This window comes from Falco naumanni, chromosome 19 (assembly GCF_017639655.2).
Source record: "Falco naumanni isolate bFalNau1 chromosome 19, bFalNau1.pat, whole genome shotgun sequence".
Taxonomy (NCBI): domain Eukaryota; kingdom Metazoa; phylum Chordata; class Aves; order Falconiformes; family Falconidae; genus Falco; species Falco naumanni.
The window spans coordinates 5,947,905-5,966,068 of record NC_054072.1 but is presented as its reverse complement, the minus strand read 5'-3'; the positions used below and the strand labels follow the sequence as shown (position 1 = coordinate 5,966,068).

General features: G+C 50.4%; 1 protein-coding gene across 2 annotated transcripts in view; it reads left to right on the top strand.

The window, feature by feature from the left end:
- Nucleotides 1–18,164, top strand: part of ZMAT4 (zinc finger matrin-type 4) — a 67,037-nt gene that overhangs the window by 29,988 nt on the left and 18,885 nt on the right. Inside the window, exons 3-4 of one of the 2 annotated variants that reach the window (XM_040617916.1) lie at nucleotides 3,049–3,138; nucleotides 10,882–11,038. In XM_040617916.1, coding sequence (XP_040473850.1) covers nucleotides 3,049–3,138; nucleotides 10,882–11,038 — 247 coding nt within the window. The remainder of the gene's footprint in view (nucleotides 1–3,048; nucleotides 3,139–10,881; nucleotides 11,039–18,164) is intronic. The other variant, XM_040617917.1, reaches the window with a different exon arrangement.

Below are 18,164 nucleotides of genomic sequence, written 5' to 3'. Positions count from 1 at the left end.
AGAAGAAATATGCACGGGCACAGAAATACTCTGAGTGCACCCTAAGGTAAAGTTGGGGTGGCTGTTGATGAGCGGGCAGGTATCTCCGAAGGCAGCGTTCTTGTTCCAGACCACGGGTTTACAGATGTGTCCTCCAGAGCTCCTTCAGACAGGCGGGACCTCTGACCATCCATCCCATGGATGCTGGAGTGAGTGAGTGAGGGGGGCTGTGCCACCCCCTCCCGGGCACTTGCCCTTCTCGCCCCTTGGAGCTGTGGATTTCAAGTTGCTTTTGCAGAGGGGAAAAGATAACCCGCAGGGCTGTTTGTGAGCAGCATGCTAAGAATAATCACTTTGCTCTTGCCGTGGTGTTAGGATGATAAATACACATGTAAATGTAGAAAATACCAGAGATAAAACGGGTGACAAATGGGCTGTGCTACCTCCGCTCCCTGCGAGGGGATGAGATGCTCACTACATACTTGCAAAGGCCAGGGATGATTTTAAGCTCTGCTTTTATAACCATAGGATAATAAGGCTGCATAAGGAGCCGTGTAGTTTTAAATTATGCCAAACGTAAGTTATTTCTTTGCTTTAGCTTTCATAAATTCAAACAAATGCATAAATAAAGGTGAGAGGTGTTTTACAGAAGTCTGAAGCTTCGCTGCCTTTTAATGCTGACATTTGGACATCATTTACGGCACAGCTGAGTGCCGTGGAAAAGAACACTAAAAATGGTTACTGTTAAAATCTTGCCTTTTCATCTTAGGAAAAACCAACAGAAAGCCCACAAACTTTGTAACCTCTAAATTGAGCCGGCTGCGGCTGGGTGCGGGTCGGCATGGTGAGGTGCTGGGTTGGCTCACCTGAGGGAAGACCCCCAGGACTGCGAGAAGGATGACTTGAGGCTGGCTGGCTGCTCCGCGAGGGGTGTAACTACTCCGTGGAGGAATTAGGCTGAAAAGCTCTGTCCGTGTCGCCTTTACGGTGCGTTTGACTCTCCTCCATCCCCAGCATGTGGTGCGAGGGAGGACCGTGGTGGCCTGTCCGTGGCAGGGGCTCCCTGGTGTGCAAACCTTCCTGAGGTGAAACTGGACCAGCCGAGCGTCGCTTCAGGCGGAAAGTAGGAGTGCTGCCAGTCTCTGAGACTGACCTCGCACATCTGTCCTTTGCATTTCAAACATTTATTTTGTCATTTTTTAATTACGCCATTGCTGTCTGGACCGTTGATCACTGATAGCTGAAGGTCTGGGGTTTCCTGCATTTAGCTCTGACTACAGCAGGTCATGCTTTCTAAATGCGTGCAGGAAGACAAGTTAGGGAAAGGTATTTGACATTATTTATCTTGACTGATTTGCTCTATTAAAAAAAAAATTATTGCATAGTCACATTTACACATACAAATAACAGTGCTCTTCAAATTTAGCTCCAAGTTCACGCCACAGGAAAAAGAATGTTCCAGAACATGCTAATGATAATTTAATATTTTAAAATTGCAAATCCGTGATCTGAAATTATAATATTACAGTGCTGTTGTTCTGTGAGGCAATCAGAAATGGAGATTCAGAGAAAATGTTTGCATAATAATAGCTGCTGTGCATGTCTGGGTGCTGGATGCAGGTATTTAGTAGCTGCAGCCTTTCCCCCTCCCCTTTACAGCTACTGGAAGACCAGAGCTGGCTGTAAGTTAGTCTTTTGAAGGTTTATGTCTGTGCCTCTGCTGTAGAAGCTTTTAAATCTCCCTTTACATTTTGCAAGTTATGAGGATTGCTTTGTCTGTTGGTGCTGGTGTGAGCAGGACATCTCCCTGTCTTTCCTTGTCCTCACCTGCTGGTAAGCTCCAGGCATGCCCCAAGGCAGTGGGAAACCTGCCCTTGCTGTGTCCCTCACATGAAGAGTCTCCTCCGGGCATCCCTCAGCTCTTCCTCACCCCTCTAGAAAAAGACAGGTCCCCTGAAAACTTTCCCGTGGTATAAACAATGCTTGAGAAGTACCTGCCTGCTCAGTGCTCTTCTTGAAGGAGAAAAAACACGAGAAGTCCCTGGCCCACCTTGCGGGGGGGTCCAGCCCCCTGGCTGGATGGGGGCTGCTGCCAGGAGTTGGGTGTGAAGGGGCAGAGTGTGCTTGGGACCAGCAACCGCTGTCGGTGCTGGAACACGTGGGCTGCATCCATCCTCCGCCCGTGGTGCTGGGCAGCACTCGGGGAAGCAGAAGGACCTTGCAGCGGTGCCCGAGCTCCCGGGGCAGGATTCTGCAGCAGGGAGCATCAGGTCGAGCCTGGGCTTTCCCCGGCTCCTGCTGCTTAACCTGGAGCACAAACCCCGTTCTTGTGCTCCGGGAGGTTTTGCTCTTCTGCTCCCATAAAACCTCGAGGGAGGAGATGGGGCTCAGGCTGGGGACGCGTGTAGTCCTTATCCCTCTCTCTGCATGAGGAAGGCATTAGATTTCATAATGCACAATTACCTGGTAATTTACCTGTGGGAGAAATTTCTTTCAAACCTTTGGCAGGTGTCAGTTGGCTTATTTCCTGGAGAGCGAGTTTTTATACCCTTTATGTATTTTATTCTTCTGGAAGCTTAGGAACCGTGGGTTTCGGTTTGTGTGTGCGTCTGATCCCTCATGATGCCGTCCTGTCTCTGCCTGAAGCTAAATACCCCTGATCTTTGCAATCTCTCCCGCTATGGAAATGGCCTTGATGACAAATGTTGCTCTGCTCTCGCCACCTTCCTTCCCGCTCTGTCTTCAGGGGGCTGCAGGCAGCAGGACTTAGCAGAGAGCAGCAAGAGTGGACCATTTCTCCTGCTAATAGCAGGTGTCATAATCATTCCACAGTTCATTTCAGCTCGGGGGAGAGCTCTGTGAAACCTCTGTGAAATGCAAATGTTCCTCACCTGGGTCTTTCCCCCTTTTCTCCTCCCATGTCAGATACATGTATCAAGGGGATGTGAAATCTTACGGCAGATAGGTGTTGTATGCACAGCAATAGAGCCTCTCACTTTTTTTAATGTCATTTCTTCCTTTTTCTTTTTTTTTTTTTTTCTTTCTTTCTTTTTTTTTTTTTTTTTCCAGAGCCGGAAACATGCCAGCAAAGTTCGCCTTTATTATATGCTTCATCCCATAGATGGAGGCTGTCCAGCTAAAAAGCTCCGGTCAGAAAACGTGGGTATACTTTAAGTCCCTGTTTGCTCAGCTGCTTTGTGAATCATTGACTCTCTGCTACAACATTTTTTCTGTTACAGCCACAGATGATCAGGTACCCAGAGGTAACATTTAGATTAGCTGAAATGCTAAGTAACTGGAAATAATTTTCAATAAACTATACAAGAAATATTATGTGCATCAGCAACAGTAATTGCATTTTTAGTTATTTGAATGTTCTTTCATGGGAAAAAGAAATATGCTGCTAGCAAATACCCAGCATTTATTCAGTTTTAAGTGCAGTGGCTAGTTTTGTGCTGGTGAGCTCTGGCATGCAGGCGAGGCAGGATGATGGCAGTGGGAGGCTGGTGCCTTTGGGCGGCTGGGTAACGGCGAAGGCTGCTCTGCAGCAGCTCTGGCACTGGCTGTGGAGAGGCTCTGCTTGGAGCAGCACTCCAGTCGCTTCCAGACACGTTCTCCCAACTCTCTATGTGATGCCGTTCCCAAGGGTGAGGGTCGCTGGGCAGGGCTTTGCTGCCCGGGCAGTGGTGCTGGTGCACGTGCCCCCGGCATGGTGTTGCTGACCCCCCCGCCCCCGGGGAGGTCGTTGGGGAGCATCATCACCTCTGGAGGTGTCTTCAGACCCAATTTTTTCCTGAGAGTTGATGAAAACAAGAGTGCTGGATCCAAAAGGCTCCCCACAAAGGTTTGTGGTCAGTCTGCAGTTTTAAAAATTGGCAGCTGGGTTCCTTGGTTGCATTCAGATAAACAAACGAATGTGTGGAAATTGGACCAGCTCGCAGCCATTTGTCAGGCAATAAAAGGAGACTAAATTTATAAGGGACTGATTCACAGTGAATTATTCATTCAGCTCTTTCCCATATTCTGAGGCTGGTGTGAGAGCTGTTGATGAGGTTCCCGGCAGATAGCATCCAAACCATTTCAGATCTATGGGAGTGTGACTGTGGCTTAATGCTATCAATATTTAGTGAGATGTCTTCTAATTAAAGGGAGAGGCATGCAAGTTTTGCCAAAGGAATCTGAAAGCTCCTTGACACGGTAATTAAAATTTTAGTGGAACTTTTATGTTGCCCACAGGGTAATTGCAGATGCGATCTACCCCTTAACAACAGAACCTCACAGCATTTTTATCAAGTTATTAGTTACAGAGCACGAAAGGTACAGTGGACATGCACGTGTAGACTTGGAACATGGTCCTCGATAGATCTTAGTTACATCTAACAAGAAACGGCATAGCTGTGCGTACACCATGGTACAGGGATGTGGTGGACCGAGAATCAAAGAGACCTCAAAGAAGCTGAAGCTGAACTACTTGCTGTCTCTTTTGTGGAAGGCAATAATGAGAAGCAATGTGGTTTGCTCAGCAATTCTTGACTGCACAGGGCAGCCCTTGGAGGGGGACGGATTAACAAGTCCTTGTGCACTAGGTGAATGATAAGCTATACGGGATCTACCTTCTGAAATTATCTATTATGAAAATATAGCAGGGAAAACCTGCCAACATTTCCAGCTCAACGTAGGCCTGTTGCTAGATAGGTGGATATTATCCAAGCCTTTGCATTGAAAGAGAACAGAAATATTTAGGCCATCTCTTAACGCTGCATGAGACCATCATTGCTGCGTGCAGAGTGCAGCTGCCTTGCCTGATCCAGGTATCCAGCAGCGATAGTCAAGCTATGGCACACCGACTTTAATGAGTGTTGGAAACAATCTGTGAAAACCAGTTAAATTTCTGTGCAGAAGCGTCTGCAACTAAAAAGGGAGTGTGAGCCTTTTTTTATCCATCAAAACCTGCACTGTTACATGACTCTATGCCATTTGACTTGTAGCCTTTGGACCGCCAAACTAAACACCGTGTCTTTCTTGCAAGGTAGGAAGGAGAAGCAGCTGCAGACACTCACTGCAACAGGCTTAAACCCAGCGTTTGCTACCTGACCTTTCAGTGAGGTGAAGGGTAGTGTTTGCTGTTGTTTGTGGACTATAAAACCACCCTGCATTCCCCAAACACCCGTTATCCTTTCCTAGGAAGAAGTAGGAGGCTTATACAGTTAGTCTTGCCCTGGATAACGACTCAGTTGTTGGGCTGTTCATTATCGTTTTATTTTTTTGTGGAGGAGGGGGAAAAAAACCCTCATGTCTTTGGTGTGCTGAGGGATTGTTGACCTTTCATTTTAAATTTCCGCTTAACATTTCAGCTGAAAGTAATTGGAGAAGGTTGCAGGCTGTGCCAGGGCCCCACAGAAACTGAGAGTCAGATCCTCAAGTACCAGGGTTGGTGAATCAGGTTTAACGAGCCCTGTCTCACTACCTTCAGAAAATAGGACCCCTATTTACTATCAGGACATACGTGATGAAAACTTCTTATGTGCTATGAAATGTGTTTTTTGGGATGGGAGAAAAGCCTTCAAATTCTTTCTAGCCCTACTTGTACTGTAAGACGGTAAACTGCTTTGACCAGCATCATCTTCCTTAAAAAAAGAAAGGGATCTTAACAGCAAGGATAAATTCTCTGAGGGAAAATAGCAGGATGTTAGGTTTTGTTGCTGAGGGTAATGCATGTCCTGCAAGGTGGCTCTGGAGACGGTAGAGCCAAGAGCTGTGCCTCTCGGAGGCAGAAGCGTGCCGACGGCTGCCCTGGGAGGCTCGCCTTCACTTCCCAGTCAGCAAGGAAATCGCAGCTTTTATAGCTTGTGGGACAGCATTTACTGTGTGCTGTAACTTAAATCTTCAGTGATTACGCTGAAACCAAGATGAAATGGCTGGGTTTAGGGCCAGCATTCTTACTGTGTGTTTTGCACCCGATCAGCGATTTTCAACCAAAAGGTCAGGTATTAGTGTCAGTGAAAGGAATTAGTGATGGAAGAGTTGAATTTCTTCTTGGACCAAAGGCTGGGACTGGCTCTGTGAGGGCTGCTGTTGCTGTGACAGGCTCTGTGCCCCTTGTCCTCCCTCTTCTCCAGGGCTTTGTCCTGTGTGGTTTTTAAACGCCCACGGAGCCACAGCTGCGTGGTGGGAGCCGGGGTCTCTGGCGGAGGAGTTGCCCTCGTCCTTGCCCAGCTGCCTGTGGCTCTGTCCCTGCCGGAGCGGGACCTGGGATGTGTGCGTGCCATGTCACACCCCCCCCTTGCTGACCTTAGGGCTGGCTTTTCCTCAGAGAGCGTATCGGTCCTAAGATGCTCTGAGACTTCGGGCAGGCGTTTCGGATTTAGATGGCCACAAACTGGTGCTTGCTCTTGTGCCACAAGGAAAGCATGCTCTGAAATGGAAGTAGTCTAAATTTCACACAGAGCGTTACAGAAAATAGCTCTTTAACAGCAACACCCTCTTCACACGCAGAAAATTAACTCAAATTTAAAAGACACTTTGCAGTGCCTTGAGTGCTGCGTTTTATATTGCTATATTTCAAGTGTCTGTATGGTATTTTCTTCTTAGTAAAACCTAAGAAAGGAAGACAGCAGATTTGTATTTGTGGAATAAAAATCCTTACTGTTCCTGAGGATTGCTTAAGGAGCATGCAGCAAGGGACTGTAACTGCATGGTCCTGTGCGAAGATTATGCCTTTTAGCAGCTTGTTAACAGGCATCTGAATAACTGAACTTAATTCTGTTGGATGTACAAGACTTGCTTTGAAGTTTATAATACTACAAAAAGAAGGCCTATAAACTAGGCTGGCCCGGCATGTCTGTGGAGCTGGGGGAGGATGAGCAATGCCAGCGTTGGGAAGCGGATGCTTTATCTCCGAGCTCGTGGTGTGTTCCGTGGTGCTTCAGTTTATGGGAGGCCATTCGCCCCTGTCAGTGCTGCATCCCTGCAAAGGTTAGCAAGAAGGGATCGTCTGGAGAAGATTGCAAAAACAAATGGTAGAAGTATTCCTTGTGCGTTGGCTGGCTTTATGCAGCGTGGGGTTAGAGAGTTGCTTGTGTGGGTTTTATGGAAACTAAATTGAGATGTTAGTGCCTATTTACTGCTGCTGCTTTAGACTGAGCTGGGTGTGGGAGCCAGGGAAGCAGCAAGGAGTGATGGATGAGTGCGCGCGTGGGTGCAGAGCATCCCTGGAGAGCGGGCGTCTGCCCCAAGCAGGCTGCGGGTCGGCTGAGCCTTGTGCCCCGACTTGGGCTGGGCTCGCCTGGGCATCCTGATCGACACGTGATGTTATTTTACCAGCTGGCTGTGTACGATCCTGTCAACGCGGTGTCTTTCAACGGGTGACAAAAGACACCCAGCTTGGGTTCCCCCCAGCCCATCTGGTTACAGGTAAAACAGCCACCGACAAATGAGAAGGCATAATTACCCTTCAGGGCTGGATCTGGCCTCGGGTGCTGGGTAGCTCTGTGCGGGGCATCTGGGGGGGTGGAGGGGAGGGCAGCGATTCTGCTGATGAATGGATGCACCAGGCTTAGGCCAGCGCTTAATAACGCTTGAGTCTGAACACCTCCTGCATCCCGCTAACAAAGAGCATGAAAAACGGCTGGCTGTTGGAGAGCGAAGGTCTGTGGGGTTTGCACCGAGGCTGGGACGCTCAGGCCAACCAAGCAACTGGGGACATCCCGTCCTGCCCACGGGTGAGGCTCTGGTGGCCAAATCCCCTCCGAGATGCGCCCAGAGACCTGGGTGCGCTCGGATGAGCTGCGCAGCGAACTGTGGATCGGTGTAAATGGAGCCTTGGGCTCTAAGTGGAGTGTCTGAGGGTTGTTTGAGGGAGCTTAACATCTCACAATTTATTTTTTTTAACTGCAGTCTGTCTGTGAAAGTAGGTTGCAAAAGAGAAATGTCACTGAAGAGCAGACCAGGCAGAGGAGGGGACCCTGGTACATAAGCACTGAAGTGTATCAGCGTTTCAAACGAACTCTGTTGGAGGCTCTTTATATGTTGCCACCGCTGATGATCAATAGAGTCTGGGAATTTTTTACGCTGCTCTTAACTTTCAAGTGATTTCCCTTTGAAGATGTAAAATATCTTGAGAGAAACCTATTTAAAAGAAGCGCAAATTACACTCAGAACAGTACTAATCACCTCTGGAGATGTTTCTCTAAGGTTTAAGTTGATTTGTAGTTAAGAGCAGCATCAAAGGGGTGAAAATTGGTCCTTTTTCCAAGGGTGCTTATTTGGGGGGAGAAAATGACCCTTACACAGTGGGTTGGGTGTCAGCTGTGTGGTCAGTTCCTGCTCCCAAGCGTTGCAGAGCCCGTCTCCTGCCCTGCCATGGTGGGGATGTGTGGGGGCACGGCTGGGGCTTGCTGTGCTGCCCCGGCACCGCTGGCGGCTGGGTCGGGTGCGTTGGCCTGGGCTCAGGCTGTGCTTTGGTGGGGGACAGCGGGGTGGCCGCTGGTGCTGACGCTGATTCACCCGTTTGTTTATGTGGAGAAGCTGAAGAGCTGTGCTCTGCATTCTGTGTCTGAAGATGAGCGTGACGTTTGCAGAAGGGAGCTGGCTTTTGGATGCTCTCTGGTTTTCCCTTGGCCTGCGCTGTCCTTTCGCAGCGGTGCCATCGGTCCCAGCTGGGCAGACGTGCTTTGGGCACTCAGGGGCACGGTCCCGCAGGGGCAGTGGCGAGGGGCTGGTGGTGTTGCTCCCACCAGTGCCTGAATCTTTGCGCGGAGATGAACTGCAGAATGCGGTTACGGCTTGTTGTGAGGTTCTTGTGAAATGAAGACTGCAGCTCCTAAAGCGGTCTGTTTGCTGGTTTGACTGTACACCAGCATTTGGAATATTCGCTTAAAAAAAAAAAAAAAAAAAAAGTGCACAGCTGTCTCTAGATGGCTTGTCACTGGGGGTGGGTCTGGGGCCAGGTCTGTCCATCTCATCCAGGGAGGGAGCTGGGATGCTAACGACCTGCACAAAGCAGGTCATTTTCCAGCTTTCGAAAGGTCTTGCTCTGCACGGAGGAGTATTTTCAAAAGACATCATTTATAAATTGTACTCAATGGCAAACACAACATACTGAGATCTTTGGAAAAGCAAGGCCACATATATGCACCCCTCAACGTGATTCCCATTTCCTTTGTGGAACGGGTTGAATAATTAGTTGTGACTAATAGTGCAAGCGTGCTTTTCCCCCTGCTTGCTCGTTGTTGGTACCCTTGTGTCTATGGAACCTGTTTATTCTAAGCCCTTGCTGGCAGCTGCAGTCAGGTTTTGCTCGCAGATGTTCAGCCCAGGGGCTGTTGGTGAGCTCTCTCTTCTCCCAAGCCCTCCCTGTGGCTCAGCTTCTCCCCGCCGGGCACCGGCGCCTCTGCGCTCAGCCTCCGCCGGGGGGTAACGGGATGCTCTGTACCCCCCGGGGTGACGGGTGCCTGGGTGAGAGGGAACAGTGCCGGGAGCTGCTGCAGGGGCCAGGACGTGTGGTGGCACGGGCAGCGGCACCACTCCTGCCGCGGGGGAAACCGGCAGCCTGGAGCCACAGCAACCCCTCCTCGTGGGCTTTGCTTAGAGCAGAAGGTCTAAGCTCAGCACCCAGCTGGGCAGAGGTCGCTGGCTTTTATTCTTAGAAGAATAATGAAGAGTAAGGAAGGTTGGAGACAATATTGCCATTAAATCAGGGTTTACTTGTAAAAATAAAGACGCAGTGATTAGTAACTGTGAAGGATGGCCCCTTGCTGGCACTGAAATACTGCATGGTGATGTTCTTAACTTCTTCACTTTTCCAGTCACCTCTTAGCTGACACTAGGATCTCGCAAACCCCCGCTTTGCACCAGGGAGTTTCATTGTACAGATCCTCCAACAGGACTATGGGCTGCAGCTCTGAGTTTGCTTTAGGCAGCATCAGTTTCTGGGATGTGTTTTTTCCTGGTGTGTGCAAAGTGTCTTGGGCTGTTATGGTTGCCTGGTTTTTCATCTGGTAGTGTTCAAGAGCCCAAAAACAGGAACAGAACAGAACATACATGTGGTTTTTTAGGTGTTTTGCTGTTTTTTTTTCCTTGTGCAAACCTTGCAGCGAGCGTTTTTTCCTGTCTTCAGTATGTGCCACAAGGCTGCTCTTGCCTTCAGGTTTATCTTGTCAGCAGTTCATAGTAAATTGTTGCGGCGAGGTACGAGCCTGGCTGCCCGGTGAGGGGCAGCGGACAGGCAGCCCAGGGTGGCCAGGTGGCTCATGGAGCTGACGGGGGATCCCCGCTCCGCCGGCCGGTCTCCCCTTGGTCTCTGCATGATGGGAGGGGTAAGGGGGTCTCCACCAGGGCCTCATGAACAGCAGAGCAAAGGCGGAGGGGCAGGAGGTGGCCAGGGCTGGCTTGGGGGACCTGCGCGAGTCCTGCTGGTTTGTTCGCTTCTCCCACCTGCAGAGAGGGCAGCCCTCCACCCTGTCCCCCCAGCGCTCTGGGGTCTCTGACAGAAGTGTGGCTGGAGGAAGCACTGGTGTCTGCTGGCAGGGAAAGCACCAGCTTTGTAGGATTCCCTCAGCTGGAGTGTAGGAATAAGGACTAAAGGCAGGCAGGCTGGCTGGTGGATGCGAGGGGTGAGCTGCACGGCCGTGGGGAGCGCAAGGGTGAGCTTCCCGTGCACGAATGAGAGTGGAGGGGCTGGGGGCTCGGGAGTGCCCCGGGGGTCGGAGTCACCCCCAGGCTGAGCAGGGCTGGGACCAGGCAGGAGCGAGTCTGTGGGAGACGAGGAAGGGAATCCCCTTGGAAACTGCGACCTTGGCATAACAGCCTGGGTCCCTCTCTCTTCTTTCTCCGTGACTGTGCTTGGTGGGCTTATACACCTCTTTTTTTTTTTTTTTTTTCTGTGTTTTTGTCTCCACCCAGGGCAGTGATGGTGACTCAGTGGATAAGAACAAATGCTGCACACTATGTAACATGTCCTTTACCTCAGCAGTGGTGGCCGAATCGCATTACCAAGGGAAAATCCATGCCAAAAGGTTAAAACTGTTGCTAGGTGAACAACCGGCATTAAAGGCCACAGGTAGGTCCAGAGGCAGCGAGCCGGAGCAGGAGGGTCCGGCGCGGGGCGGCGCGGGCTGGCTGTGCCGAGGAGGCACGGCCAAGGCGCCGGCTTGGTGCCTGCGCGGCAGAGAATGGATAGCTGAGTGGTGACGGCCGGCAGAAGCAGCTATTCATTTGTGTTGCTGTCATAACAACCTTTAAAAATTGCTGATGCTCATTATTGCCTGCTTTGTTCACATAGATTAATGGTTTATCAGCCAGGCTGGCCTTTGTACGAGAGTCCTATCTCTGGCTCCATGCTTCTGAAATGTTTTGCTCGGTGGAAGATAATATCTCCTCTGGGCACAAATAGCCAAGCCTCGCTTTAATTATCAGAAGTTATTCGACAGCTCAGCTAATATGTTTAATAAACCTTTCGTGCTACTGTACAGAGCAGCATATCATTTGCTTTTACCTTAGGGGGAAATCTGGTCTTTAAAAACTGTTGGATCGATCGTCTTTTGATTTTTGCCCAGATGGGTATTCATGCTTTCCTCCACGGTGATTCCAATAATGCAAGCCTATTAACTTTCACATTTAAAAAGTCAAATGTTGGAATCGGATAATTTAACCATCTTATTGTTTGCTTAACCATAAAGCACCTGCAAAGTGCTAATTTACTGTGAAACAAAACTTCCTCTGTGGTTATCAGGCCAGAGGATACTTGAACAAACTGTTTTTCTTGCTGACCAGGCAGGATGACCGGGCTGTGGTTCTGCCGACAGTTGTATTTTAGTATTGCTACCAGTGGCACTTCCTTCAGAGCAGAATATAAATTCAGCTGTGCGTTGTGCATCCTGCCTGACACGGAGTGCATGAATCCTAGATGTGATTAAATAAGGGGGGCTGGCTGTGCGTGCATGTGTGTGTGTGTCGCTTTTTTAACTTTACAGACTGTAGGTGCTTATGTGTATAGAATATAGTCTGTCCTTTACCAGGACTGGCTTGGTAAACATTATCCCCTTGGCCCGAGGGAGCACAGGGTATGGCTTTAGGTGGTGGCTTGTTTGTTTTAACTAACAGGGAAGGTGCAGCAGAGTTTGCCAGTTGCTGAGGTGCATCCGAAAAGTGCCCGGTGCTCCAGGTGCTTGGCACAGACCCTGCAGGAGGCGAGGGTGCAGCTGCGGGTGGCAGGGGGTGCTGGCAGCTCCTGACCGTCCCCGTGGAGAGCTGGGAGGACGGATCTGACATGAACTGATGTGGTAATTTGCAGCTGACTGAGGGCTCCTTAGGCTGTTCTCTGCAGCTGGCAAATAATTGCAACGGCACAGAGAGAAGTAGTGTACTCGTTTATGGTATGTAATTGTCCAGTGCTTGCACTGGTGCTCAGAACCCCATCCCTTGTGTGCAGCCTTCCAGTGGTTTCTCCTCTGGCACAAAGGACCTGGCACAAAACCTAGTATTTCTGCTTAAATCCAGGTGAGTCTCTGAGGGTCACAGGAGTGACCAGGGAATAGCGCATGGACCAATTCCCACATAAGTCAACGATTCGGATTCCCCCGCCAGCAGGGAAGGAGTCGCCGTTTTTACCTGCGGGGCCATTGTGGCAGGCAGGACCCTGGGGGTCTGGTGCTGTTGGGGCAGGTGGGGGAAGCAGGCAGGAGCCAGGGGTCTGCCTGCAGTGCTGGAGATGGACAGGCTGCAGGCAGGAGGGAACGGATCTGGGTGCAGCAGGTGCCAGCGGAGAGCTCAGATACTGGTGAACCAGTGTTTCCATTAACACAATCGGAGAGGTGTAGGCTGGCATAGGTAGATGAGAACCAGCTGTACGCCCTCCGTTGTTAGAGACCCCTGCAGGGGTGCTGAGGCTGACTCGCTGTGGGCTCTGTGCAGGATGGTGCTGGGGCCAGCCCTGACGTGCTGCCTGTGGACGCAGGGGCTGTAGGGCTCTGTCAGGGCAGGGCTTTCCAAGAGCTGCAGCTTTGTGCTGTAGCGTTGTCTAATTTTTTAATCACCTGGATCAGCCTCGCAGAGGCTCTAAGTGAGCCACACCGTGTGCTCCGAGAGTGATGGGCTCTTCAGCTGTTGTAATCACTAGGAAAGAGTAACTAACTCAAGGACTCAGCAGCTCTTCCAGACACTTGATCCTGGAAGATGAGGCTGAGCTGCAGGAATACATTAATAAGCACCTCCTCGCTCTCCAGTAGTTCTCAGAAATGTGCCCTTTGGACACATTTTCCTGGGCTTCCTACAGAGTCACCCAGCATTTTTCCACTGGGTTTTTTGTCTCAGTCCTTCATGGCCGGCACTGGGGAGCTTTTAGTTTCATAGACAGAGCTTCGGAAGGTCCAGGGCTCATGAGTCCTGGGAGCTGACCACACACAGCCCTGAGCATACTGAATGCTCCCGGGGAGGAGGGTCCTGTCCTGGGGGCTTCACATGTCTGTGACAGCAGAGCAGCCAGGCTGCGGGTGGCTCTGCAGGGTAGTGGTGGCTGCACTCTTTTCAATAGGAAGATGTATTTTCCAGCCATTTTTCTTCCCCAGCTCCATGGAAGGGCATTCCAGAGGCTCTTGTACGCCCTGTGCTGGGACCAGTGGTGGCTCGCTTTCCCTTTCATTTTCATAAAGGAGATCGATAACATTTAAAATTAATCTGCTCAGAAGTAAGCTGCTAACTTGCAGCAGTTAAGAGGTATTGATAATCACCTGTGTGTTGCTGCGGAGGGATCCAGCACCTTCTGACCTTCCAGGGACCTGGAAGCTGAGCCCAGTGACCAAGGAGCGGGCGCTGGCAATTCAGGAGGCAGGAGCTCATGCCTGCAGCCTGACTGGTTAGCATCTTTAAAAGCTGCTGTTCTGATCGTCACACGGTAATCCTTCAGATGGTTAAATGGCTTGAATGTTTTGTTGGTGTTTCCCTATGCTCCTAAAAGTAAAGCGTTTTTTAACTTTCACATGTGATCCAAAAAAAAAAAAAATGAGAAAGACTCTATACAAATACTTGAACTCTCATAATCTTTAAATTAAAAAAAAAAAAAAGCATAAAATGTTTTCAAAGTTCCCCAAGTGCTCTGATTGTAGCTGAGATTAAACACAGTTAATCTGAAAAGGTATTTTTAGTGCCAATAGGCAAGTAAAAGTCAGTAATAACCTCCAGATTTCAACGTCTGATTTTCAGCTTTGCACAAGAATTTATCCTGCTACCCTAAATTGTTGTGAATTTCCATGTTGACCATTTGTTTAATTAGCGGTCTTTGTGTAAAGGGAGGGAAGAAATGGCGAAATTCTTTGCCCAGCTGTCTTTGCAGGAGTCATTTTGTTCACACAGGCATACAATTGCCTCTGTGGAGCATAGCATCTCTTTAAATTGCACAGTAACAAAATGTATTTAGGGGACAAAATTAAGACTAATGAATGCAGTTGAAACTGCAAGGGAAATTCAAGAAGAATTCTTGAGCTGTTGGAAGAGCAGTGTTATCCAGTAAAAGGAAAAGAAAAAAAAAAAAAAAAGCATTGAAAAATACGTAATACTCTCAGCGAAGGTGAAAAATTTGAAAAATATCTGCAACCGGAATTCTGATCCTGGTGATGGTTCCTGGAGGCAGCAGCTCTGAAACACGCTGTGCTGCCAGGGTGTGGTGGGACCTGGAGCCACTGCTGGTAGCCAGAAATTCCCTGAGGCTTCACCTCTGCAGAGCAGCTCCTCTCCAAACGCCGAACTTCGCCCTGGCCTGGCATCTGTCTCCAGCCGGGAAGCGGCAGAGGGACAGAATTCTGCAGATGCCTCCCCTGCTGCTGACATCCCGCGTGGGTCTGAGTGCTGAGCGTTCTTCCCTGCCAGCCGTGTTGTGCAGGAGCGCTGCTCCATGTTGTACCTGAGAGCAGCTCAGGCACTTCCCAAGGGGTTTTGTGTCACGAGGTGAAACGTTTATTTCGTCTGCTCTGCTGAATTGGGAAAGAACAGACTTCCCTCCCCTCATCGTGGAGGTTGCATCAGTCCTAAACTGAAGCAACCTGTGCTCTGCGCAGTGTTGGAAGATGCGAGCCTATGTCCTACTCTGTGCCCCAACAGTTCTGTTCCTGCCTACCCCCCACCCACCCCCCCCGCCCCCAATTCCTGCCGGATAATCCAGATGTGCTTTCTGATCACCTGAAGCTGTAGCATCCGTCACCTGCCTTTGGGAGGGCTTGGGTCTGTTTGGTGGATGCCTGTGGACACGTTCTGCCTCCGAACGGACTGCTGCTTGATATTCTGAGTTTTCTGTCTTAGTGTTACACCTTCCCTTTCAATTTTTATCATTTTAATGAAGTACACATCTCTCATTTCTCAGCTGGTGTTTTCAGGAAATGGAGAAGTGCCTTAACAGTTGGGTTTTTTTTGCAGTAGGAAAGCGATGTCTCCTCACGACAGTGAAATATTCGTGATCTTTTCCGTTGCTTCTGCTGCACAAGGTTGTAGCCCTCTCAGACGCTTTATCTCACCACTATTGCTGATGAATCTCTCTAGTCATTTCCAACATCTTCCGTCAGCTTGCATCCAGTCATCACTATGAGTTATAAAACAAAGAATCGTGGGGGGAAATAGCTGCTGCTTTCATTGATCGAAGTGCGGGTACCTGCAGGCATTGTTTCAGGAAGGTGGAAATTGGCCCCTCGGCACCGGTAGTGCCGCGGCGTGAGTCATGGCTCTGTGGGGGCAGGTGCCTGCACGGGGGTCCCCTGCGTATGGGGTGAGGTACAAGGGCAGGATTTTGCCAGCAGGAAAAGTTACCTTGGCTTCTTTTACCTTCCTGTTCTCTAGTTCCTAGAGCGGGGTTTGCATTCAAGGGGGCAGAGTAAATGGCTTTCAGGTTTGGGTGCAAGGGTGCCCCCAGCAGCAGCTGGACTCTGCAAAAGTCCCAGATTTGTCTGTTGAAGAAAACTGAGTTTCTCCATTGCCCCACTGTCGTGGCTCAGTTACTTTGCCATTCTCATGCACAGTTCCTGGAGAGTGGCAATGATAAAAAGTTGGGTGCCATTTAAATACAGCTATGAATAAAAAGCTTTGCATGCAAGAAATGTCAAACATTAGTTCATTGCAAGAGTGCTAAAGTGTTTCTAACTTTGTATTTTGCTTCTTGCAGCAAAGTAAGACTTTCTCACTTCCCTCCCACAGCAAAAGGGAACGTAAGGCAGACTGTCAAGAGCTATTTAGCATTTTGAAATACTTGAAATAGTCAAACTAGCAGCTTTTATGTTTGTGTTTTAGATGGAGAAACATTTTTAACATTTGCTGTTTTGTGAGTGTTTATTATTAATTTTTGTGTCGCTGCTCAGGGAACGATCATGTTTTCTGTTCTGTAGTAGTTATGCAGCGCATATCAAAATGATAAATCGACATGTGCAGAGAAGTCAACTTTCATCTGTTTCTCTTCAGGAGGATTTGGAAGACATGGGATGTTTTCATTAATTGCCAGGCTGGGTTCAACGTGCCTTAGGACTGGTGGTAGTTGTAAAAGGAACCTGGGGATTGTGGCTTTGCAAGAAAATACTTGGTATTCTGAGTGCCAAGAGGAAATCCCTGCCATGCAGGAGCACCCATGTGATGCGGGCAGAGGGTCCCTGCCATGGGGGCTGCAGCCTGCAGGGAGGGGAGGCAGGCGTGGTGGGCTCGATGCAGGGCTGGGGTGGAGGGGGGGGGCTCTGGCGCAATCTCCCAAAGCAGGAGCGCTGCCACCCTCCTTCCTGCACCATGTTTGGGTGAGCACAAGCCACCAAGCTCATCAAGAGGGACTTGGATGCACAGCCATGGGGCCACCAGTCCAGCTGATGGCTGAGCAGCAGGGGATGCTTCTGTCGTATTTCTTTAGTGAGCGAGAGATATAACTCCTGCGGACACCACCAGCTCTGCGAACTTCAGCCTCCCTGGTTCCCCTCTGGCAGCGGCTAACATATAAACAAGGAGAAAGCTGACTGAAAGATCTGATAGATTTAACTTTATAGCCTAGGGCCTGCAGAGCAGCAAGTCAGATATATCACAGAGCTCCTGGACTGCTGTAATAACTGGTTGTTTGCAATGGTCCAGATGCCCAGGCATCGCTACAGCCCCGTCCCGGTGCCTCGCAGTGCTCTGGAGCCACTCAGCCCTGTCGCGGGGCACAGCAGCGGGTCCCTGCAGCATCCCCGGGCTGTGCGCGGTCCTTGCAGCATCCCCGGGCTGTGCGCGGTCCCTGCAGCATCCCCGGGCTGTGCGTGGTCCCTGCAGCGTCCCCGGGCTGTGCGTGGTCCCCGCAGCGTCCCCGGGCTGTGCGCGGTCCCTGCAGCGTCCCCGGGCTGTGCGCGGTCCCTGCAGCGTCCCCGGGCTGTGCGCGGTCCCTGCAGCGTCCCCGGGCTGTGCGCGGTCCCTGCAGCATCCCCGGGCTGTGCGCGGTCCCTGCAGCATCCCCGGACTGTGCGCGGTCCCTGCAGCATCCCCGGGCTGTGCGTGGTCCCCGCACCCCTGGGCACTGACCCCCCCCAGCAAGGCTGCTCGGGGAGCACCTGCGGGTGGTCACAGGAACATTGAACAACAGGCAAGCTGTGCTCACTTCTCATGAGTCAGGTGTATGCTAAGCCTGCATAGTCTTAGTTTGGATGGGTGATATTGCTATCTCCTAATTTTCTTCTTAATCAGCCTGCAGGCCCGCAGCTCCGCTCTTCAGTGTACTTGTGCTGTTGTTCGTGTTGCCTGCACCTCGGCAGGGCTGGGGATATGTCTTCTGCTGGCACCGTAGGTGTTGGAAAAGATGATGTTTTTAGGAGCAAAATAGAGCCGTGTCCGTCCTGAGTGCTGCCCGCTGCCCGTCAGCTGTGCTGGGAGCGCGTCTGGGGCAGCAGCGCGGCCACCACCAACCTGGGCTGCACCGGCAGAGCCGGCGCGTGTGCGAGTGATGCTCGGGGCCCGGCATGCTGCAGTGAGGCCCCAGGCAAAGGGAAGAGGTTTCCCCTGTTGGTGTTGTGCTCGGTGTCTAACTGGGCTGGTTAAATGGAGGGCGGGCAGAGATTAGGCAGTGGAATCCTCTGGTGGGGTGAAATGAATCCAAACGAGCAGGCGGGCGGTTCGCGAGACAGCAGAATGAGGAGAAGAAATATCTTCTGCAGAAGCCAGTTGTGTAATCACTTTATTAACTAATCCCCCAAAGAGCT